This window comes from Lepidochelys kempii, chromosome 14 (genome assembly GCF_965140265.1).
Source record: "Lepidochelys kempii isolate rLepKem1 chromosome 14, rLepKem1.hap2, whole genome shotgun sequence".
NCBI classification, from domain to species: domain Eukaryota; kingdom Metazoa; phylum Chordata; order Testudines; family Cheloniidae; genus Lepidochelys; species Lepidochelys kempii.
The window spans coordinates 19,631,401-19,656,289 of NC_133269.1; the positions used below are offsets into that span (position 1 = coordinate 19,631,401).

Sequence of the window (24,889 nt, forward strand, 5' to 3'; positions counted from 1 at the left end):
ATCTTTAACATAAAGGAAAGAAATTACTTACCTAAAGTAAAGAGGTGTTCTGAGGTTTAAACCACAAATGGTTGTAGAGTGTTTTGAGATCCTCATATGGAGAGTGTTCTACAAATGCTAAGTATTAGTTATGATAAATTATATACATTACATGTAACAATTGTGTGTGTAGTTTGTGTTTGTTTTTTATATAGTGGTAAAACCTTCATGCTGGTGGTAATCTGTTCATTCCTTACATTTCTTCAGGTTTTGTTATGGCAGACAGCTAAAGGAAGGACAGCAGCTAAATTCTTGAAGTGGTAGAACTGATGGTTAAATTGTACTTCACTGGATTTTTACTGTGTGTTGGGATTGTTTAGCTTATTATGAAACATTGTAAGAAATATGAAAATAAAATACTAAAAATAATCATTTTTATAACAGGCAACGGGAAACCTAGTGGGTGGGTTCTGTTTATCTATTCTAGTCCTTACATTTGCAGTAGTTGTTTTTCAATTGTTTCTAAGTTATAGCAATAAAACTTACACTTTTCAAATGTTTATTTTGATGTCAAACTATGAAGCACTAGAGTGTTTCCCTTTTCTTGAATATTTCCACTTACCTTTGACATTTACTTGTAATCATGTTTGGAACAAATTCTTGGGATGAACCCAGGTTTGTTTTGCACAGCAGTTCATAGTTATACTTTATACAGGAACTAGTGGACTAGGAATACGCCCACAGTTCCTTAACCCATTAGTCGTTGTAAAAAAACATAAATGTCAAAAAAGATGTTTTAAAAAAAACTTTTCTTTTTTTTTTTTTAAAAAACATCTTATCTGCTAATCCACCTTAAAGTATCCTCATTGCCTGGTTAGCAACAGTTGAAAATAATGGCTTTAAAAACAGGAGAGGACATAAAAAAAATTCCCCAGATTATATATTGTTTTATATGTAGATCAAGTCAGAACAAGTCTGAGTTGCAAAAAAATTAATTACCTACAGTTCAAGATAAAAGAATAATTCACAAACATCCGATGAAGTGAGCTGTAGCTCACGAAAGCTTATGCTCAAATAAATTTGTTAGCCTCTAAGGTGCCACAAGTACTCCTTTTCTTTTTGTGAATACAGACTAACACAGCTGCTACTCTAAAACCTGTCACAAACATTGATTTCCAAAAGTGGCAGCTTTGCAATAAATCCTTTTGGTTTATTTTTTTCCTTTTGTTATGAAAAACTCAAACAACTGTCCTGTTAATTACCATGTGCAGTTTCAGAACAGCAGTCTCCCTATTAGAAGTGAGTCAGAACATGAAAATTTTATCTAAACTTCTCACCAAAATGTGATTTGGAAAGAATGGAACCTAATGAGGCAGGGTTTGCCACACATGAAATGGACCATGGGACCAAAGCCCAAACCAAACAACTTCTAATTTAGCCTGGGGGCCAGGGACTGGACACAAAGGGGTGGCAAGGTGATTTCTCCTCTCACCAGTTCCTGCATTGACTGCACCTCAGACAGATAGGTCTTCTGACTTCGGTCCCACTTTCATTAACATTCTGCCTAAACGATACCTTCACGAAGGCTGCAGAGAGTTAGAGTGTTACTAAGGCCTGGATCCTGCCAACACTTACGCATGTGCTTAACTTTACTACCATGAGTAGTATGTTCGCAGAATCAGGGTGTAAGTGCTTACATGAGTGATCAGGAACAGTCAGCATGGATTCACCAAGGGAAGGTCATGCCTGACTAATCTAATCGCCTTCTATGATGAGATTACTGGTTCTGTGGATGAAGGGAAAGCAGTGGATGTATTGTTTCTTGACTTTAGCAAAGCTTTTGACACGGTCTCCCACAGTATTCTTGTCAGCAAGTTAAAGAAGTACGGGCTGGATGAATGCACTATAAGGTGGGTAGAAAGCTGGCTAGATTGTCGGGCTCAACGGGTAGTGATCAATGGCTCCATGTCTAGTTGGCAGCCAGTGTCAAGTGGAGTGCCCCAGGGGTCGGTCCTGGGGCCGGTTTTGTTCAATATCTTCATAAATGATCTGGAGGATGGTGTGGATTGCACTCTCAGCAAATTTGCGGATGATACTAAACTGGGAGGAGTGGTTGATACGCTGGAGGGTAGGGATAGGATACAGAGAGACCTAGACAAATTGGAGGATTGGGCCAAAAGAAATCTGATGAGGTTCAATAAGGATAAGTGCAGGGTCCTGCACTTAGGACGGAAGAACCCAATGCACAGCTACAGACTAGGGACCGAATGGCTAGGCAGCAGTTCTCCGGAAAAGGACCTAGGGGTGACAGTGGACGAGAAGCTGGATATGAGTCAGCAGTGTGCCCTTGTTGCCAAGAAGGCCAATGGCATTTTGGGATGTATAAGTAGGGGCATAGCGAGCAGATCGAGGGACGTGATTGTTCCCCTCTATTTGACATTGGTGAGGCCTCATGTGGAGTACTGTGTCCAGTTTTGGGCCCCACACTACAAGAAGGATGTGGATAAATTGGAGAGAGTCCAGCGAAGGGCAACAAAAATGATTAGGGGTCTGGAACACATGACTTATGAGGAGAGGCTGAGGGAACTGGGATTGTTTAGTCTGCAGAAGAGAAGAATGAGAGGGGATTTGATAGCTGCTTTCAACTACCTGAGAGGTGGTTCCAGAGAGGATGGTTCTAGACTATTCTCAGTGGTAGAAGAGGACAGGACAAGGAGTAATGGTCTCAAGTTGCAGTGGGGGAGGTTTAGGTTGGATATTAGGAAAAACTTCTTCACTAGGAGGGTGGTGAAACACTGGAATGCGTTACCTAGGGAGGTGGTAGAATCTCCTTCCTTAGAAGTTTTTAAGGTCAGGCTTGACAAAGCCCTGGCTGGAATGATTTAGTGGTGGGTTGGTCCTGCTTTGAGCAGGGGGTTGGACTAGATGACCTCCTGAGGTCCCGTCCAACCATGATATTCTATGATTCTATGCTGAGTCATTTGATTTTCTGCTTGTTTGTTTGCTCATAGAGCTAGTCAGAAGCTATGGCTACACTAGAGTTTACAGCAGTGCAGCCGCGCTGCTAGTGCAGATGTTCTAAGCCAATGGGCGAGAGTCTCCTCTTGACTTAATTAATCCACCCCCAATGAGGGGCAGTATCTATGGGTATGTCTACACTACGAAATTAGGTTGAATTTATAGAAGTCGATTTTTTAGAAAGCAATTTTATACAGTGGATTGTGTGTGTCCCCACACTATGCACTAAGTGCATTAAGCCGGCGGAGTGCGTCCACAGTACCAAGGCTGGTGTCGACTTTCGGAGTGTTGCACTGGAGGTAGTTATCCCGCAGTCTCCGCTGCCCATTGGAATACTGGGTTAAGCTCCCAATGCCTACTGGGGCCAAAACATTGTTGTGGGTGGTTTTGGGTACATGTTGTCAGTTGCCCCTCCCTCCATGAAAGCAATGGCAGACAATCGTTTCTCACCTTTTGTCCATGCGGGCGCCATACCACTTTCAGCAGATGGAGCAGTAGGACTGCAAACCATTGTCCTCATCCACAGCTTCTGCTGCCACTCTGCTCTTCTGGTGGTCTCACAGGGTCACTTCTGCTGCAACTCTGCTCGGCTGCTCTTGTCTCATCATACCACGGCAAGCGTGCAGCCCACTCAGCTGTTGTGTCCTGGCAGCAGACAGTGCAGTAGGTCTGCAAAACTGGTCATCCAACCAATGCTTCCCCTGCAACTCTGCTCTCCTGCAGACGCCATACCATGGCAAGCATGGAGCCCGCTCAGATCACCCCGGCAGTTATGAGCATTGTTAACACCTTGCGCATTATCATGCAGTATATGCAGAACAAGAACCTGCAAGAGGAGGCGATGGCAGTGTGGTGACAAGAGTGATGAGGATATGGACACAGACTTCTCTCAAAGCACGGGCCCCAGCAATTTGGCCATCCTGGTGGCAATGGGGCAGGCTCATGCCATGGAACACTAATTCTGGGCCTGTGAAACAAGCACAGACTGGTGGGACCTCATAGTGTTGCAGGTCTGGGATGATTCCCAGTGGCTGTGAAACTTTCACATGCATAAGGGCTCTTTCATGGAACTTTGTGACTTGCTTTCCCCTGCCCTGAAGCACAAGAATACCAAGATGAGAGCAGCCCTCACAGTTCGCAAGTGAGTGGCGATAGCCCTCTGGAAGCTTGCAACGCCAGACAGCTACTGGTCAGTCGGGAATCAATTTGGAGTGGGCAAATCTACTGTGGGGGCTGCTGTGATCCAAGTAGCCAATGCAATCACTGAGCTGCTGCTATCGAGGGTAGTGACTCTGGGAAATGTGCAGGTCATAGTGGATGGCTTTGCTGCAATGGGATTCCCTAACTGTGGGGAGGCGATAGACGGAATGCATATCCCTATCTTGGGACTGGACCATCAAGGCATCCAGTACATAAACTGAAAGGGGTACTTTTCAGTGGTGCTGCAAGCACTGGTGGATCACAAGGGATGTTTCACCAAAATCAACGTGGAATGGCTGGGAAAGGTACATGATGCTCTCATCTTCAGGAACTCTGGTCTGTATGAACAGCTACAGCAAGGGACTTACTTTCCAGACCAGAAAATAACCATTGGGGATGTTGAAATGCCTATAGTTATCCTTAGGGACCCAGCCTACCCCCTAATGCCATGGCTCAGGAAGTCATACACAGGCACCCTAGACAGTAGTCAGGAGCTGTTCAACTACAGGCTGAGCAAGTGCAGAATGGTGGTAGAATGTGCATTTGGATGTTTAAAAGCACGCTGGCGCAGTTTACTGACTTGGTTAGACCTCAGGGAAACCAGTATTCCCATTGTTATTACTGCTTGCTGTGTGCTCCACAATATCTGTGAGAGTAAGGGGGAGATGTTTATGGCAGAGTGGGAAGTTGAGGCAAATCGCCTGGCTGCTGATTATGCCCAGCCAGACACCAGGGCGGTTAGAAGAGCACAGCAGGGCGTGCTGTGCATCAGAGAAGCTTTGAAAACCAGTTTCATGGCTGACCAGGCTACGGTGTGACAGTTCTGTTTTCATCCTTGATGAAAACCTGCCCCCTTAGTTCACTCTACTACCCTGTAAGCCAACCGCCCTCCCCTCCCCACTTTGATCGCCGCTTGCAGAGACAATAAACTCGTTGTTTCAAATTCATGCATTCTTTATTAATTCATCACACAAATAGGGGAATAACTGCCAGGGTAGCCTGGGAGGGGTGGGGGAGGAGGGAAGCACCAGGTGGGGTGGGGGAGGAGGGAAGGACAAGGCCACACTGCACTTCAAAACTTATTGAATGCTAGCCTTCTGTTGCTTGGGTAGTCCTCTGGGGTGGAGTGGTTGGGTGCCCAGAGTGCGCCCCCCCCCCCCCGGCATTCTTGGGCATCTGGATGAGAGGGCAATGGAACTTGGGGAGGAGGCTGGTTGGTTACATAGGGGCTGCAGTGGCAGTCTGTGCCTTTCCTGCACCTCAACCATATGCTGGAGCATATCTGCTTGGTTCTCCAGTAGTCTCAGCATTGCATCCTTCCTCCTCTCATCATGCTGCCACCACCTTTCCTCTTGATCCTGCCACCTGTCCTCTCGCACATCCCTCCTGTCCTTGCGTTCATTTTGTGCTTTCCTGGACTTTGCCATTGTCTGCTCCACGCATTCTGCTGGGCTCTTTCAGTTTGGGTGGACTGCATGAGCTCGGAGAACATTTCATTGCAAGGTTGTTTTTTTTTTTTCACCTTCTTATCTGCGCTAGCCTCTGGGATGGAGATGCTAGTGGCAGTGTTGAAACATTTGCAGCTGTGGGAAGAAAAAATGGGAGAGTAAAATTCAGAAAGACACACTGGCCATTTAAAAGGAGGGGCTGATGTTTTCAGGTTAACATGCAGCAAAACCCCACACACACACACCCCCAATTCTTTGGGATGATCACTTCACCCCTCTTCCTGACTGTGTGGCTAACAATGGGGATGATTTCTTTTCGGCCACAGACAAAACAGCCCAGCAGGAACGGCCACCTCTGAATGTCCCCTTAATAAAATTCCCCTATTTCAACCAGGTGACCATGAATGATATCACTCTCCTGAGGATAACACAGAGAGATAAAGAACGGCTGTTGCTTGAATGCCAGCAAACACCGGGACCACACGCTACCATGCTTTCTTATGCAATGATTCCAAACTACATACTACGGGCCTGGTGTGGTAAAGTGTCCTACCATGGAGGACGCAATAAAGCTGCCCTCCCCAGAAACCTTTTGCAAAGGCTTTGGGAGTACCTCCAGGACAGCTTCATTGAGATGTCCCTGGAGGATTTCCGCTCCATCCCCAGACATGTTAACAGACTTTTCCAGTAGCTGTACTGGCCGCAAATGCATCCCAAGTTTTCAGGTCAAACTAATCATTAAACCCGCTTGCTTTTCAACTGTGTAGTATATTCACAAAGGTACACTCACCAGAGGTGCCTTCTCTGCTTTCAAGGTCTGGGAGCCCAGGTTGGGAGAGTACTGTCTCCAGGGTGATCAACAGTTCCTGGCTGTCGGGGAGAACAGTTTCTCCACTTGCCTGGTGTGCGCTATCTTCAACCTCCCTCTCCTCATCATCTTCCTCGTCCCCAAAATCCTCATCCTTGTTGTGTGAGACTCCCTTGCAGGAGTCCATGTACAGGTGTGGGGTAGTTGTAGGGGCACCCCCTAGAATTGCATGCAGCTCATCATAGAAGCGGCATGTCTGGGGCTTTGATCCCGAGTGGGTGTTTGCCTCTTGGATTTTTTGGTAGGCTTGCCTGAGCTCCTTAAGTTTCACACGGCACTGCTGCAGGTCCCTGTGATAGCCTCTGTCCTTCGTGCTCTTGGAGATTTTTTTTTTTTTTCAAATATATTGGCATTTCGTCTTTTGGAATGGAGTTCTGATAGCACGGATTTGTCCCCCTATACAGCAATCAGATCCAGTACCTCCTGTTCAGTCCATGCTGGAGCGCTTTTGCGATTCTGGGACTCCATGGTCACCTCTGCTGATGAGATCTGCATGGTCACCTGTGCTGATCAGCTTGCCATGCTGGCCAAACAGGAAATGAAATTCAAAAGTTTGCAGGGCTTTTCCTGTCTACCTGGCCAGTGCATCTGAGTTAAGAGCGCTGCCCAGTGGAGCACTGCGGGATAGCTCCCGGAGGCCAATACCATCGAATTGCGTCCACACTAACCCAAATTTGACCCGGTGATGTCGATTTCAGCGCTAATCCCCTCGTCAGGGAAGAGTACAGAAATCGATTAAGAGCCCATTAAGTCGCCAAAAATGGCTTCGTTGTGTGGACGGGTGCAAGGTTAAATCGATCTAACGCTACTAAATTCGACCTGAACTCATAGTGTAGACCAGGGCTAAGTTGGCAGGCGAAGCTCTGCCACTGATTGATGCTGTCCACATTGGTGCTTAGGTCAGTGTAACTTATGTCACTCACCCCCTGAGTGACATAAGTGGTAGTGTAGCTGTAGCCTTAGCCTTTTTTAAAACCAGGTTTTTCCTTTTTTTGGTGAGAGCTACACTTAAAGAATGATGAAAACAAGCATTAACAGCAAATCTGTGACAGTGTTAAATCATTTATTTCTGGAATGGAAATTCCTACATCCTTCTTGAACCACCATCTATGGATGGGGGGAGTGGAGCGCAAAGCATATTTGCCTTACATTCACACAAATAGAGACTTGGAGTCTGAAAAAACATAAAGAAAATTCTGTGTGTGTTTGTATGTACACACCCCAACCAATAAAAAGCTCCAAATGTCAATTACCTTTTCTTTTTTTGTACATACTGTCAAGCAGTAAACAGAAATTAGCAGCTGCTGCAGTGTTTTATTCAGGATGTATTAACTGATGACTCACCAAATAATTCACAGCCCAGGGTACCAGTTGTCTCCTCCCCTACAGAGGGAAACACTATTTTAAACAGAAAGTTAACCACCAAGGACATCACAGGAATGCCGACATGTATCAAAAAAAGAGAGAAGCTTTGATGAAGAACTCCCTCAGGGTTTAGAGAAGGGCAGTGCTTAATTTGTAATGAAAGGTGCCAGAGCTGAATAATTTTTTTTATATTCATAACTGATCCAGCAAGCCCAGAGGTGCCGGGGCTATCAACTGCCAAGCCTAGAGGTGCTGGGGCTCAGCCCTGGCACAAATTAAGCACCGGGGAAGGGTGTGGTCTCAAGAGTCTATGGCAAACTTTTTTTAAATGCTCAAAATCAGGAGCAAGCAATCTACAGAAGAGGAAAAAAATGATTATATACAATGTCAACCCACTCTTTTCCCTTCACAGCACGGCCTTGTATATCATTAACGTCCTCTTTCTCAGCAAGAGGAATCTGCATTGTATTACTTTAACGTCAGTATTTGGTTAAGATTTATTTTTATCCATCTTTACGCGAAGATTGGGGATATGGTCCGATGGTTTCTTTAGATTCTTTTCAACATGTAATTAATGAGGATACCACTACAGCTTTGGCCAATAGGCAAGCACTTATTATACCTACAGCAACCCAGTTCATCCCCCCAAATGTTGAGCTAACTGCACTCCAATCCCTTACGATTAAATATTAAGCTATTCTCCAGTACATCTTGCAATACAATTATTTACTGATGGCATTATGGAGGAGCGTACTGCAACTCCATAATTAAGACCGGCAGCAAAGTGACTCAACACCAGCTGGAGCACAGCCTCCTGGCTAGGAGCAGCATTGAAGGGTTTTGTTCTCTGTAGTCCTGCTGCTCGGGTCCACTAGTGGTCCTCTTTTGCATTGTGACTCAGCCTTCCAGCTGGGTTACCTTTGGTCTCATCCCGTTTGGGGTGAATCAGGGTTTTCATCTAGTACTTCCAGGCCCTCACACAAGTTGATAGACCTCATCCAGGCCCAATAATCCTTCTAGCCCAGGGGTGGCCAACTTGTGGCTGCGGAGCCACATACAGCTCTTCAGAAGTTAACATGTGGCTCCTTGTATAGGCACCAACTCTAGGACTGGAGCTACAGGCGCCAACTTTCCAGTGTGCTGAGGGGAGCTCACTGCTTAACCTCTTGCTCTGCCCCAGGCCCTGGCCCTGCCCCCACTCCACCCCTTCCCGCCCCCTCCCCAAGCCTGCCATGCCCTCGCTCCTCCCCCCAGAGCCTCCCAGCTGATTGGGAGGCGGGGGAGGGAGCAGGAGGCACTGATCATGGAGGCACTGATAGGGGGGCTGCTGACTAATTATTGTGGCTCTTTGGCAAGATACAGTGGTAAATTCTGGCTCCTTCTCTGGCTCAAGTTACCCTCCCCTGTTCTAGCCTCTTGTGTCTGGGATCTTCTGGCTAGATTTTCCTATGAGGAGGTAAGGGAACCCAGCCCTCCCTCTACCCAAGGTTCAAGCCCAAGAATCCTTGTGGCAAGTGATTAAGGTCTGTTCGGTCAGAACTCTTGCTTCTTCCTTGGGGCTACTTCCTACAGTGCATCTACCCTCTCCTCAGAGAGCTCATATTCTCAGCAGCAGCCCAGTTCCTAGTCTCCGTCCTCAAGGTAACAAATGAAAAGAAACCAAATTAACCCAAATAAAAAGCAGCTCCACCTTCTCTGTCATACCTTGAGCCTCCAGCCATCTGTCCTAGTGTTTGGTTTTTGCATTTAACCTAAGCTAGCTGGGTGCTCCACTATACTCCTTCCTAAGAGCTGAGGATGAACACTCTGTTCCCCTCCCCGCATTAGAGCTTTCTGAACTGAGCTTCTCGCTTTTGAAGGCTCCTCTTCCAAGATTGGCATGCCTCGTGTCTGAGCCCAAAGCTGCTCTTTAACCTCTTCATGCCTGGTGCAGGGTTGGTGCATCTGTCACAAAACCGAATGGAATTTCCATTCTAAGCTGCATTTTTCTAGCTCCCTTTAAATGTTGGTTGGCATAACTAACTTGTTTTCAAATTGCTTGGCTTAAAAGTCAAGCATGAGAGGAATTTTCCCTGAGAATTTAGGAAGTGCTACTTAAATAAAAATTACTCAAGGTTTAAGTTTTTCCCTAGTCCTGTAATTTTGCAGCCCATGTGTTCTCCAAGCTCCCAGTGTCAAACACAGAGACAGCATCTCACATACTTGACACTGGGCATTTCTCAGGTCAGTTTTCTTGAGTGGTCATATGTTCTTATAACTTGGAGCCATAGAGAATAGGGAGAGATCAAACTGGACAAATTAGTTTAATTATCCTGGAAAGTGCTCTGCCTCTTTGGTACTATTCTTTATAATTCTGCAGAGGGGAAGCCAGGGAGGAGGGGAAGATGTGTGGATTGCAGAGGAGACATTCCCCCATGCCTCCTACTGCTCCCTGACCTCTGTAGAGAAATTCCAGGGGAGTGAAGACTGATTCCATCCTCCATTCTTCCTGCTGTTTCCCAGGCTCCATGCAGGGGGTCCAGACTCCTTCCGCGTTATCTCCTCTCCTCCCCATAAGCCACAGTAGGCTCTTCAACTGTGGAAGCAATAATGCAAGTTGTTGGGCTTGATAACGTCACTTATAAAACAGGGAAGCATAATTCTCTCCACTGCAGGTAGCTCACGAAAGCTCATGCTCAAATAAATTGGTTAGTCTCTAAGGTGCCACAAGTACTCCTTTTCTTTTTGCGAATACAGACTAACACGGCTGTTACTCTGAAACCGTCCACTGCAGGAATCACTGAGTGAAATTCTCTGGCCTGTGGTACACAGCAGGTCAGACTAGATGATCCAAGTGGTGCCACCAAATCTAGAAAAGCCATTCAACATTCCACAATAGGCTCATCAAGGCTTATGATCCTAATTAGGCTCATGGGGTGGCTGACAAGTTGGGGGTAAGGTAAGAAGCAGATTCCTGGGGAGTGAAGTATCTCTACCTTTCAGGGGCAGCAGGCGTGTACAATTTTTGGTGGTGCCCAGAACGGGTCCAAGTCCCGTCTCCCCCACACCTGCCTTGTAAGCTGATAGATATTTTTGTAAATAATGTAAAAATGGACAGGAAACAGTAAGCATTTAACAGTTTCCCTATATTGCACAATGTCGGGGATGAGGGGGGATGAGGGCTCTGAGGTGGGGCTGGGGATGAGGGGAGTGGGAGGGAGCCCAGGGCTAGGGCAGAGGGCTCTGGCTGGGGGTGAAGGCAATGATGGAGCTGGGGCCAGAAAGGAGGACTCCACAGTCCCCCCAGCCCTCTCCCCCGCAGTAGCACACTCACCCAGCACCGTCACTGTATATGTGCTCCTAGGGGCCGGGCCCCTCTCAGGTCCAGGAAGCCCCCTTGCCACCCCTGTGGTGGGTGCCGGGGGGCCTGGGAGGGGTGGAGGGAAGGCTGCTATCATGTGTGTGCGCCTCCTCTCCCTGCAGGTGGCAGTTGCCGCCTCAGCCTGCTGCCGAGTGGCAGGGCAGCCACCTGCTCATAGACTCATAGAATATCAGGGCTGGAAGGGACCTCAACAGGTCATCTAGTCCAACCCCCTGCTCAAAGCAGGACCGATCCCCAATTTTTGCCCCAGATCCCTAAATGGCCCCCTCAAGGATTGAACTTACAACCTTGGGTTTAGCAGGCCAATGCTCAAACCACTGAGCTATCCCTCCCCCCAGGGCGCAGGCAGGGATGCTCCAGGAAGGTGTGCGGAGAGAGACCCTGGCCCCAAACACTGGTGGAGCTGGGCCCCTGTGCCCTGAATTTGCTGGAGCACAGGCACCACAGGCCCATATAACTCGCCACCCCTGCTACCTTTCCAGGGGTGAAAGTAAGCCGGTACGGCGTGCCCGTAAAAAGTGGCCACTGGTACTGGCCCATACTCCGCTGATGTAAAAGCGCTGCCATGGCAAAGGACCCTGCTTAAAATGCTGCTGCGGCAGTGCTTTAATGTTGTTGCCCCCCCACCCCCCCAGGCCATTGTCGGGGGCGGCAAAAGGAGCAGCTGCCCTGGGGCTGTGATTTAAAAGGGCCTGGGGCTCTAGCCGCTAGAGTCCCAGGCGGCACAGGCTAGGCCATGCGTATTGGCTGGCTGGATGTTGCTGACCCCAAGCCCCTTCCCTTCCGCCCGAGGCCCTGCCCTTTCCAGGGGCCGTAGCCGGCCCCTGTACTGGTAAGTGTTGTATGTTACTTTCACCCCTGTACCCTTCCCACCTGCCAAGTGCTCCTGCTGCCCCAGATCCTTGTTGCGGCAGGCCCCAAGCTGTGAAGAAACTAAGGCACATTCCCCTTGCATTGGGCCCCAAGAGCATAAACATTTCCAAATTAAAAATAAAAGAAAAATTACCAGGATAAAAACATTGCTAAGGATAAGATTACATACCAGTAATTTTGAGTTTAAAAAACCATTAATTGCATTCTGGCTTTAATATAGGAAAAATGAAAAGCATTAAATATGTCTAGTTTAGCTAATCTAGTCCAAAGCAAGGAGGTACATTTCTACAGCTATCAGAAGAATTTTCACACGAAGTAGGGAAGGATTATTTTAGTGTGTGAACCAGAAATAATGGGATTAAATTAAGAAAGGGAAAAATGGGCTGAATATCAAGATAAATGTCATCATGACAGTAAAATGTAGTCAAGTATGGTACACTCTTCCAAGGGAAGCAGTGGGAATACTATCACTTGAAATGTTTAAGACTAAACAAAATACTAGAAAAATAAATGGAAGGGTGCAATCCTGCACTGGCAGGGAGATGAATGGAAGATCTAAAGCAGTGGTTTTCAACCTTTTTGGGCTCATTACTCATTTGTAAATGTTTATGGCCTGTCACATCCCAGTAAACAGTCTGGGGGTGGAGGCCCTGGGATGGTTTCAGTCTGATCCTTCCCCCAAGGGGGGCTGGGTGCTGCCTGGCACTCACCCCACAGTGGTGGCTTCTGTGCTGTTGGGCTGGCTGGGCTTGTCTCTCCACTCTGGGCAATGCAGCCTCCGAGGTTGCAGCACTGCTCAGGTTTGTCCCTGCCCCCCTGACTGAACCAAATCTGTGTGATTGGAGTTGTGACCTGGCTCATGGGATTGCAGTACCACTTACTCAAATTTGGCCTATCTGGATTCCTGTCATCATGACAACTAGGCTAAACCTGAGTGGCGCTAGACCCCAGAGGTCGCAGTGCCTTGGAGCAGGGAGGCAAGCCCAGCCAGCCTGCTGGGACAGGAGCTGCCACGTGACCCTTCAAAACATTCTGGTGACTGTGATGGGGTGTACAAACCCCACCCTGGGCAACAAAGGGTTAAGTGATTATTTTGGGCCCAGCCAGTCCTGCCTCACCACACCTGAAGCAAATGCTCCTTTTGGTGGAGGAATTAAAAGACCAGGAAACAGCTTGTTTGGTGGTAGACTTGCAGTGGGAAGGTGGAAGTCTCTAACAAAACTGGTTTAAAGGGCCCTCTCTGAGGAAAAGGAGGACTTATTCCAGGAACAGTCAGAGAGGGAAGCATCCCCCTCTCCTTTATATTTGGACCCTGGATGTTGGTAATCCCTTTTTGTTTTCATAGACTATTTATTTTCTTGGTTTCCCCAGCAGAGGAAAGCCTTGGACTGAGCTGGGGGGAAGTTGCCCTCTCTAGAAAGTGGCCTGGAGACAGCAGCCCTGGTTGTCAGGCCACCCTGGGTCAGAGCCTAGTGGACTGGGAGGGCCTGCACTCCCCTAACAACAATCCCCCGCCCCCGGTCATGGGGGTTGTGGCCCTGACTGTTTGGCTATGCTTCCTGACCAACCGCTGAGCAGAGGATGAAGAAAAGGAGTACTTGTGGCACCTTAGAAACTAACCAATTTGTTTGAGCATAATCTTTTGTGAGCTACAGCTCACTTCATCGGATGCATGCAGTAGAAAATATAGTAAGATTTTACATACACAGAGAATATGAAACAATGGGTGTTACCATACACACTATAATGAGAGTGGTCAGTTAAGGTGAGCTATTACCAGCAGGAGAGAAAAAACACCTTTTGTAGTGATAATCAAGATGGGCCATTGCCAGCAGTTGACAAGAACATGTGAGGAACAGTAGCGGGGGGGGGGGGGGGGGAAGAATAAACATGGGGAAATAGTTTTACTTTGTGTAATGACCCATCCACTCCTAGTCTTTATTCAAGCCTAATTAATGGTGTCCAGTTTGCAAATTAATTCCAATTCAGCAGTCTCTTGTGGGAGTCTAGTGACTTGAAGGTTTTTTTGTTGTAATATTGCGACTTTAGGTCTGTAATCAAGTGATCAGAGAGATTGAAGTGTTCTCCGACTGGTTTTTGAAAGTTTATTTTCTCCCCCACCCCGCCCGCCGACTGTTGATCACAGGTTGTCAACTGCTGGAAATGGCCCATCTTGATTATCACTACAAAAGGTGTTTGTTCTTTTTTCTCTCCCGCTGGTAATAGCTCACCTTAACTTATCACTCTTGTTACAGTGTGTATGGTAACACCCATTTTTTCATGTTCTCTATGTAGATAAAATCTTCGCACTATATTTTCCACTGCATGCATTCAGTGAAGTGGGCTGTAGCCCATGAAAGCTTATGCTCTAATAAATTTGTTAGTTTCTATGGTGCCACAAGTACTCCTGTTCTTTTTTGTGGATACAGACTAACACGGCTGCTACTCTGAAACCTGTCCTTATCTAAAGGATCTTTTCCATTTCTAAATTTGTCAATTAGTTGCCATAGAAAATTCTTTGTGAAATTACTGAAAACAATATCAGTAGGAAAGGAACACTATCATTCTGCATCATTTCAGACAACATATTGCTATAGCTGCTCTGGTTAGTTCCTACTATTAGCAAAATATTCTTGTTGGAGAACAAATCTAATATATTATTCTGTAATAACCGGAAAGCACTGACTCCAAATATTTTTAAAAGCACAGTATTTTGCGATTATCTTGTTTCAGTGACAGTAGCAATATATATATTTCCCTACAAACTGTTTTTCCTGTCCATGTGCTTCCTTTGCACTTCTATTAGGAAAGAATCTAAACGCACCCTAGGGAAACAAGTTGAAAGAGAACCCTTTTCACAGTCTGTTTGTGAAATAAAACACTCCAGAAAAGGGGCAACTGTTGGTAATATTAACTGGACTAGCTTGGGTACCTGCCCAGTGTGGACCAAACAACCAGGGAAAATGCCAGAATTATTTGGCCTAGTCACTGCATTGAGACGGGGGGAAGGAAGGTGACTAGAAAAACAGTGGGTCCCCTTTGGTCCCCATCTCTTGCTGGGCCATGATTCCCTCTTCTTGGCCGTGACACCCCACCCGCCCCAAAAAAAAGCACAGGCAAAGCAGTGACTACTCTTTAGTTCACGTTTTGTTCTGGGGTTCAGCTTTCTCCCCCATACAGTCTGCAAAGCAGCAACACCGTCCCCTACAGCCCCTCTCTGCCCTCCAACGCACTGACTCCAGCATGTGTCACTATCTACCTGCCCCACTGCAAAGCAGTTTCCCCTCCCCCTCAGCTCTCCTCTGCCCCAATGCAATGCTCCCCTCCCCCTCGGTCCCTCTCCGCCGCCGCACAGCCTCCCCGAATGCAAAGCCGTGGTCCCCCGGCCCTGGCCGCCCCCAGCACAGGCAGCCTCGCGCCCGCCCGGGTACTCAGATCCAGCAGGCGCCTGCCCAGGCTTCGCTCAGGCGGTTGTCACTGCGCATGCCTAGTGACAGCAAGGGAGGAGGCTCCAGGCTTCCTAGCGGCCGGGCTGCTCGCCGCGCGCGCCCCGCCCGCCCTGGCTCGTGCGGGCCGCCGCGGGAGCAGCATGGAGGCCGCGCTGAAGCGGGAGCTGGGCACCTCGGTGCTGCGGCCCACGGGCCACTCGGGCGGCGGCTGCATCAGCCAGGGCCAGAGCTACGACACCGACGGGGGCCGGGTCTATGTGAAGAGCAACTCCAAGGCGGGGGTTAGCGGCGGGCCCAGGGCTCCCCTGGGGGGCGGGGGGTTGGGTTAGCGGCCGGCCCGGGGCTCCCCTGGGGGCTGGGTTAGCGGCGAGCAATTGGGCAGAGTGGCAGGGGGTTTCACTCGGGGGCTTGCCTCCTCACTGGGAGCTAGGATGCTGGTAGTTCTTTAAGGGTAAGGGGACTAATTGGAAGGCTGTTCGTGCTAAAAATGAGCTGGCTTCACCTCTCAGGATTGGATGGGGAGAGCACTGCATAGGCTCGGGTGTAAGAGTGAGTAGCTGTCTGTACCATCTAGGGCTGAGTGTAGGCGGTTGCTTAGGGTCAGCAAAATGCCTAGTAACTCCTGTTTGCGGAAATATTTCATCTGGAAGCCAGTTACTGTAGATCTGAGACATTCCTCTTGATGGCAACGCTTTGCTTATACTGCATTTGGCTAGAGTTTGTCTGGGTACTTCTATAATAACTTGTATGTATGTGTCTTATAAGAAAGGCAAATAAATTCACTTATAAATGTAAAAAAACCTTCCTGTTTGAAGGACCGTGCTGGGTGGATGTTTGCTAGCCTAACTAAGAGCTGGTTTGGGGCATAGTTAGTCTTATGCCACATGCTTGAAGATACAGACTCCATCTTCTGGGTGGGATGGAATTAAGTATCTATCTTCATTGATCGCTAGGGTGGGTGGCAACGTCTGGTGGTCCTTGGGGTGAGCAGCTATATTTGTATCAGGCACCTCGCAATATTAGCTAGCCATAGACTGCAGCACAGTGGTATATTTAATGTCCTACAGGATAACATGGCAATGCTTGCTACAGATATTATTGTGCCCCATCACCTTACTACAAAGATCTGAAATAGACTGTTTTATCCTTTCTAATGTATTGGGGATGTAATAATAGAATTATAGAATGGGAAGGGACCTCGAGAGGTCATCTAGTGCAGTCCCCTGCACTCAAGGCAGGACTAAGTATTATCTACACCATCCCTGACAGGTGTTTGTCCAACCTGCTCTTAAAAATCCCCAATGATGGAGATTCCACAACCTCCCTATGCAATTTATTCTACTGCTGAACCAGGAAGTTTTTCCTAATGTTTCTAATGTCCAACCTAAACCGCCCTTGCTGCAATTTAAGCCCATCGCTTCTTTTCCTATCCTCAGAGGTTAAGAAGAACATTTTTTCTCCCTCTTCCTTGTAACAACCTTTTATGTACTTGAAAATATGTCCCCTCTCAGCCTTCTCTTTTCCAGACTAAACAGTCCCAATTTTTTCAGTCTTCCCTCATAGGTCATGTTTTCTAGACCTTTAATCATTTTTGTTGCTCTTCTCTGGACTTTCTCCAATTTGTCCACAACTTTCCTGAAATGTGGCACCCAGAACTGGACACAATACTCTAGTTGAGGCCTAATCAGCACGGAGTAGAGTGGAAGAATTACTTCTCATGACTTGCTTACAATAATACTGGGTTCTGTACTATTCAGTATTTTTGGATAATGGAGCAAGAGTATGCTTATAACATTTGCAGATGACACCGAGCTGGGAGGGGTTGCAGGCACTTTTGAGGACAGGATTAGAATTCAAAACAACCATGACAAATTAGAGAACTGTTCTGAAATCAACAAGATGAAATTCAGTACTTCACTTAGGAAGTAAAAATCAAATGCACAACGACAAAATGGGGAATAATTGGCTAGTACTGATGAAAAGGATCTGGGAGTTATAGTGGATCACAAATTGAATAAGAGTCAACAATGATGCATTTGCAAAAAAGTCTAATATCCTTCTGGGCTGTATTAACAGGAGTGTCCTATGTAAGACAGCTGCACTTGGCATTGGTGAGACCTAAGCTGCAGTGTCCTTTCCAGTTCTGGGTGCCACACTTTAGGGAAGATGTGGACAATTTGGACAGAGTCCAGGGGAGAACAAAACAATTATAAAAGCTCTAGAAAACCTGATGTATGAGGAAAGGTTTAAAAAAAAACAACAAAAAACAACCCACTTAGTCTTGAGAAAAGACCGAGGGGAACCTGATAACAATCTTCAAATATGTTAATGGCTGTTATTAAGCAGATAGATGGTGATTGATTGTTCTCCATGTCTGTTGAAGGTTGGACAAGGAGTAATCAGCTTAATCTGCAGCAAGGGAGATTTAGGTTCAATATGAGGAAAAACTTTCTAACTTCAAGGATAGTTTAGCTCTGGAATAGGCTTCCAAGGGAGGTTGTGGAATCCCAGTCTTTGGAAGCTTTTAAGAACAGGCTAAACACCTGTCATGGATGGTTTGGTCCTGCCTCAGCGCAAGGGGCTGGACTCCTCTAGGTCCCTTCCAGTCCTACATTTCTATGTTTCTGTGATTCTTTAGGATGTAAGTCAGTCTGCAACTGCCTGGACTTAGGAAGAAATTTCCCTTATGGAGCAGAGTTTTCCATAATTGTGTTTGATTGGGTTTCTTGCGTACTCCTTTTCAGTATCTGGTACAAGCCATTGTGTGAGACAGGATAGTGCATTAGATGGAACATTGGTCTTATACAGAGTGGTAGTTCTGTGTTTCTGCTGGAAGTGAGGAAAATTATAACAGGAAGATATTCTAAGGGTACATTTCATTTAGGCCCTAGGTGGAAGGAGAACAGTGGACACATGCAAGAAAGAACTATCTACCCGTAGTACAACAGCTTTGGGGGGAAAATTTGAAAGAAAGTGTCCACTATGTCTGTTTCCAGTCTTCCTACCCTTTTCTGCTTGGTGGTATGAGCAGCAGGGTAACAATGTCACTCATGCTGAGGTCCGAGCTGGAAAGGTGATGAAAGGGCTTGTTGTCTAGTAGTAGACTTAGAGTACCTAGTTGTGATGGCAACCTAGTACTTCCACTTGGGCCTCAGTTAATACATACAACACTCTGGCAATAATTTTTTCAGCACATTTGGGAGTGCTTGAAAGAACTAGGAGCAGGATGGTGCTGAGTAATAAAGGAGAGATGTTGCTTTAAACAAAAAAGTCAGAAGACCTGGATTAATTTGCTATTCAGTCGGCCACTGTTTTCTGTGCTTTTGCATGTCTATAAATGCCGAGTGCTGATGAAAGCAAACGTCACCTGACTGTATTATAATGCTGTGCTGTGTGTGCAGCAATGCACTATATCAGCAGTTCTATTATCAAGGTTTGTTTTTAGTTATTTACGCTATAAAAATTTGCAACTGGCTTAAACCTGGCATAGTGTTTCAGGCAGAGATACAATTTTATTTAACCAATTTAGGCATTTGTAAGTCATAAAGTATTAAACTCCTTAATAGATAATTCAAGAATTCTTGCTTGCCTCCAGTCTGGGGAGTTTGTACTCTATGCCCACGGCGGTTTGTCCTGTGACTTTAATTCCTGTATTTGGCCCCAAACTGTTCTGTTGCTATTTTATTCACTAGGCAGTTATATTTTATTAGTTTCATTAATGCTTATAGCATAGACTGCAGCTTCGTTGATGTCTACACTACGAAATTAGGTCGATTTTATAGAAGTCGATTTTTAGAAATCGATTTTATACAGTCGATTGCATATGTCCACACTAAGCGCATTAAGTCAGCGGAGTGCGTCCTTACTACTGTGGCTAGCATCGACTTACGGAGCGGTGCACTGTGGGCAGCTATCCCGCAGTCTCTGCCGCCTATTGGAATTCTGGGTTAAGCTCCCAGTGCCTGATGGGGCCAAAATATTGTCATGGGTGATTTTGGGTACATGTCGTCAGTTGCCCCTCCCTCCGTGAAAGCAACGGCAGACAATTGTTTCGCGCCTTTTTTCCGTGCAGACGCCATCCCACAGCAAGCATTGAGTCCACTCAGCTCAGCTCACCGTCACTGCGGCTGTTGTGTCCTGGGTGCTGCTGTCAGCAGATGTTGCAGTAGGTCTGGTAACCGTCGTCATCCACCGCTTCCACTGCAACTCTGCTCTTCTGCAGCTCGGGGGATCCGTTCTGGTCCACCTGGGTGCTGCTAACCGTCGTCATCCACCGCTTCCGCTGTAACTCTGCTCTTCTGCAGACGCCAGACCATGGCAAGCATGGAGCCTGCTCAGCTTACAGTCACAGCTGCTGTTGTGAGCATTGTAAACACCTTGTGCATTATCCTGGAGTATATGCAGAACCCGGCTAAGAGACACCAACACAAGGAGGATTTTGATGAGGACATGGACACAGATGTTCCTGAAAGCACGGGCTGTGGCAAATGGGACATCATGGCGGCAGTGGGACTGGTTGATACAGTGGAATGCCGATTCTGGGCCAGGCAAACAAGCACAGACTGGTGGGACCGCATAGTGTTGCAGGTCTGGGATGATTCACAGTGGCTGCGAAACTTTTCATGCATAAGGCCGCTTTCCTGGAACTCTGTGAGTTGCTTTCCCCTACCCTGAAGCGCAGGAATACCAAGATGAGAGCTGCCCTGACAGATGAGAAGCGAGTGGCGATAGCCCTGTGGAAGCTTGCAATGCCTGAATGCTACTGGTCAGTCGGGAATCAATTTGGAGTGGGCAAGTCTACTGTGGGGGCTGCTGTGATCCAAGTAGCCAGTGCAACCACTGAGCTGCTGCTATCAAGGGTAGTGACTCTGGGAAATGTGCAAGTCATAGTGGATGGCTTCGCTGCAATGGGGTTCCCTAACTGTGGTGGGGCGACAGACAGAACGCATATCCCCATCTTGGCACCAGACCACCTTGCCAACCAGTACATAAACCGCAAGGGGTACTTTTCAATGTTGCTGCAAGCACTGGTGGATCACAAGGGACGTTTCACCAACATCAGTGTGGGATGGCTGGGAAAGGTACATGACGCTCGCATATTTAGGAACTCCGGGCTGTTCGAGCAGCTGCAAGAAGGGACTTACTTCCCAGACGACAAAATTACTGTTGGGGATGTTGAAATGCCAATAGTTATCCTTAGGGACCCAGCCTACTCCTTGCTTCCATGGCTTATGAAGCCTTACACAGACAGCCTGGACAGTAGTAAGGAGCAGTTCAACTGTAGGCTGAGCAAGTGCAGAATGGTGGAAGAATGTGCTGTTTGACATTTAAAAGCTCGCTGATGCTGTTTGCTGTCTAGGTCAGACCTCAGCACAACCAACATTCCCATTGTTATTGCTGCTTGCTGTGTGCTCCATAATATCTGTGAGAGTAAGGGGGAGACGTTTATGGCAGGGTGGGAGGTTGAGACAAATCGCCTGGCATCTGATTTTGAGCAGCCAGACGCTCTTCTGTGATTAGAAGAGCACAGCTCAGAGAGGCTTTGAAAACCAGTTTCCTGACTGGCCAGGCTACGGTATGACCATTGTGTGTGTTTCTCCTTGATGCAAACCCGCCCCCCTTGGTTGATTTTAGTTCCCTGTAACCAAACCACCCTTCCTCCCCTCTTCGAAATAAAGTAACTATTGTTTTGAAACCATGCATTCTTTCTTTATTAATTTTTTTAAAAAGTGAGTTAACTGACAAGGTAGCCCGGGTGGGGTTGGGGAGGAGGGAAGGACAAGGCCACATTGCTTTTTGTAGCTACGCTACAAATCAGACTGTTTGAATGACAGCCTTCTGTTGCTTGGGCCATCCTCTGGAGTGCAGTGGCTGGGTGCCTGGAGCCTCCCCCCCCAGCATTCTTGGGCATCTGGGTGAGGAGGATATGGAACTTGGGGAGGAGGTCAGGTGGTTATACAATGGATGCAGCGGGGATCTGTGCTTCTGTGGGCTTTCCTGCAGCTCTACCAGATGCTTCATCATGTCCGTTTTCTCCCCCATTAGCTTCCGTTCTTCGCGCTCCTGCCTCCGCTCTTCATGCTAACTTAATGCTTTCCTGGCCTCTAACACTGAATGCCTCCATGCATTAAGCTGTGCCCTATCACTGCGGGAGGACTGCATGAGCTCGGAAAACATGTCATCGCGAGTGTGGTTTTTTTCACCTTCTAATCTGCGATAACCTCAGGGATGGAGATGATCAGGGGAGCGTAGAAACATTTGCACCTGGGGGGGGGGGTTGATAAAACGGGAGAGTAAAATTTAAGATGATACATGTCTGAGAACAAAAGGGATACTCTTTCACAGTGAATCAAGCAGTTCACAGCAGACAGAACATGTGCTTTTTAGGTACAAGGTTGCATTTTGCCTTTTATATTGAGTGCCTGCTGATATGGTGACACATCACACGCTACTGGGCAACAGAATTCGGTTTCCAGGCAGCCATGGTAAGGCACAGGGTACGTGGGGTTGGCTTCTTACGCATAACATGTGAGAATGGTTTCAAACTGCAGCACCATCCTTTCCCATAGCAAGCAATGGGTTGGGTTTCACATTTAAAAGGAGGGGCTGCGGTTTTTGGGTAGATATGCAGCACACACCTCCCCGCACCCCACCGTGTGGCTATTCTCTGGGTTGATCCCTTCACCCCTCTCCCCACCACTTGGCTATTCTCCAGGATGATCCCTTTTAGCCAAGCGAAAACAGCCCAGTATGAACGGGGTCCTTTTACTGTTCCCTTACAAAAATTCCCCTATTTCAACCAGGTGACCATGAATGATATCATTCTTCTGAGGCTAACACAGAAAGATATAGACCAAATGTTGCTTGAATGCAACCAAAACCCAGGACCATTTGCTGCCATGCTTTGTGCTTCATTGATTCCAGAATACTTGCTACTGGCTTGCCGTGGTAAAGTGTCCTACTGTGGAGGACGAAATAAGGCAGCCCTCCCCAGAAATCTTCTGCAAAGGCTTTCAGAGTACCTCCAGGAGAGCTTCATGGAGATGTCCCTGGAGGATTCCCACTCCATCCTCAGACATGTGAACAGACTTTTCCAGTAGCTGTACTGGCTGCAAATGCATCCCAGTTCTTCAGGGCAAATCAAACATTAAACGCTATTGCTTTTAAACCCTGTACTGTAGTTACAAATGTTCACTCACCAGAGCTGCCTTCTCTGGCCTCAGGGTCGGGGAGCCCGCCTTTGGAGGGAATTGGGTCCAGGGTGATGGAAAGGTCCTGGCTGCCGGGGAGAATGGATTCACTGCTTGTCTGCTGCGCATTCTTCTCCTCCTCCTCCTCCTCTTCCTCATCCACAAAGTCCTTCTCCCTATTGCATGAGACTGCCCCCTTGCAGGTGTCCACAGACAGTGGTGGGGTAGTGGTAGGGTCCCCCCCAGAATGCCATGCAGCTGATCATAGAAGCGGCATGTATGGGGGTCTGACCTGGTGTGCCTGTTTGCCTCCTTTGTCTTTTGGTAGGCTTGCCTGAGCTCCTTAACTTTCACGCGGCACTGCTGTGTGTCCCTGTTGTAGCCTCTCTCCATCATGCCCTGTGAGATTTTGGCAAATATATTCGCATTTCTTCTTTTGCTCGGAGTTCTGCCTGCACAGATGCTTCTCCCCATACAGCAGTCAGATCCAGTGTCTCCCTTTCAGTCCATGCTGGAGCTCGTTTGCGATCCTGGGGGGACTGCATGGTCACTTGTGCTGCTGAGCTCGCCACGCTGACCAAACAGGAAATGAAATTCAAAAGTTCCCGGAGCTTTTCCTGTGTACCTGGCTAGTGCATCGGAGTTCAAAGTGCTGTCCAGAATGGTCACATTGGAGCACTCTGGAATAGCTCCCAGAGGCCAATACCGTCGATTTGCGTCCGCACTACCCCAAATTCGACCCCACAAGGTCGATTTTAGCACTACTCCCCTTGCCAGCGAGGAGTACAGAAGTTGATTTTAAGAGCCCTTTAAGTCGACGGAACGGGATTGGTTGTGTGGACGCATCCATTTTAAAATCGACCTAATACCGGCTAAATTCGACGTAACCCCGTAGTGTAGAACAGGGCTAAGAGACCTTTTGTCCAATCCTTTCTCTCCTCGATAGTATTTACTTACGTGATTAGTCCCATTGAAGTCAATGGAGAGTAAGTACTACTCAACATGTATGGCATTGGAAGAATCAGGCCCTAAAGTTGTAACTTGAATAGATTCTCATTTGAAAGAACATCACAGCTGCAGGTTAGCCACAAAGTCATTCTTTATATTTCTGCTGAGAACATAAACTTAAGGGATGGCAGCAGTTATTTTGATATTTGTAGCTAGACTTTTAGGTAGACTATTGATTTTATGCAAAACTACACAGAATACCAACATGTAACACTGTCCTTTTAATGTATCTATTGATGATGTTTGTATCCATTTTTCTACTCAGATGCTGCACATCACGTTAATACAGTATTTTTGTCAGCAGTATGCATGTGAACTCTGTTCCATGAATGGAGATGGAGCCTGTTACCCAAGCCTTGATTGTTGAGTTATTTGCCTGACCCTACAAAATTCTTTTGTACAAAATGCTACGCTGCTTCTATAGGGGCAGGTTTATGGATAGGAACTTCTGTAATTCTGAAATTTAATGTCAGGTCTATAGGTCAGACTTAGCAGTGTAGGTATCACGACTCTGGACCACTGGTATCTTGTACCCGCTCTAGCAAAAAACACGCTACTGTCTGTTTAAAATCTTTACTTGGGGAAAGACCTTCATTTAGCCATAAGAGCATTCAAGGGGAGTGACTTTTTCCTTTGTATTTGACAGGCCAGAAGAATGTTTGAGGGAGAAATGGAAAGTTTATCAGCCATCCTGGAAACACAGACAGTAAAGGTGCCCAAACCCATCAAAGTTATAGACGTGCCAGGAGGCAGCACTCTATTTGTGATGGAGCATTTGGAAATGAGGAGTCTTAACAGGTAAATTCTAATTGTATCATTGCTTCTTGCTGTGACCAGAACTTAAGATTTAAGGGAAACCATTTAAATTACTTGTTTTGGGGATGAAAATTCATTTTGATATGTTGGGTTTTTTTTGCTAGATCTGGAAAGGAGGGGAAGCTGCACGCTGTATACGGTGCCCTTTAGTATCTCCCAATACTTTTAAACCATGAATCAATCATAAACTGAAGAGAAGCTCCAGTTATTGGGAAGAGACAGATGATAGTTACGAGAGATTCAACTATTAGAAACATAGGTAGCTGGGTTTGCGAGAGAAACATATGGTGACTTGCCTGCCTTGTGCAAAGGTT

General features: G+C 47.0%; 1 protein-coding gene and 1 long non-coding RNA gene across 4 annotated transcripts in view; both read left to right on the top strand.

The window, feature by feature from the left end:
- Positions 1-15,612: 15,612 nt before the first annotated feature.
- LOC140897562 (ketosamine-3-kinase-like) overlaps positions 15,613-24,889 on the top strand; it is a 28,078-nt gene continuing 18,801 nt past the window's right edge. Inside the window, exons 1-2 of one of the 3 annotated variants that reach the window (XM_073310319.1) lie at positions 15,613-15,842; positions 24,406-24,557. In XM_073310319.1, coding sequence (XP_073166420.1) covers positions 15,702-15,842; positions 24,406-24,557 — 293 coding nt within the window. In that variant the 5' untranslated portion in view covers positions 15,613-15,701. The remainder of the gene's footprint in view (positions 15,843-24,405; positions 24,558-24,889) is intronic. The other 2 variants (XM_073310320.1, XM_073310321.1) reach the window with 2 other exon arrangements.
- Positions 16,977-21,256, top strand: LOC140897563 (uncharacterized). Its single transcript, XR_012154743.1, has 2 exons — positions 16,977-18,994; positions 19,634-21,256. It is a non-coding gene; the product is annotated as an uncharacterized lncRNA (long non-coding RNA).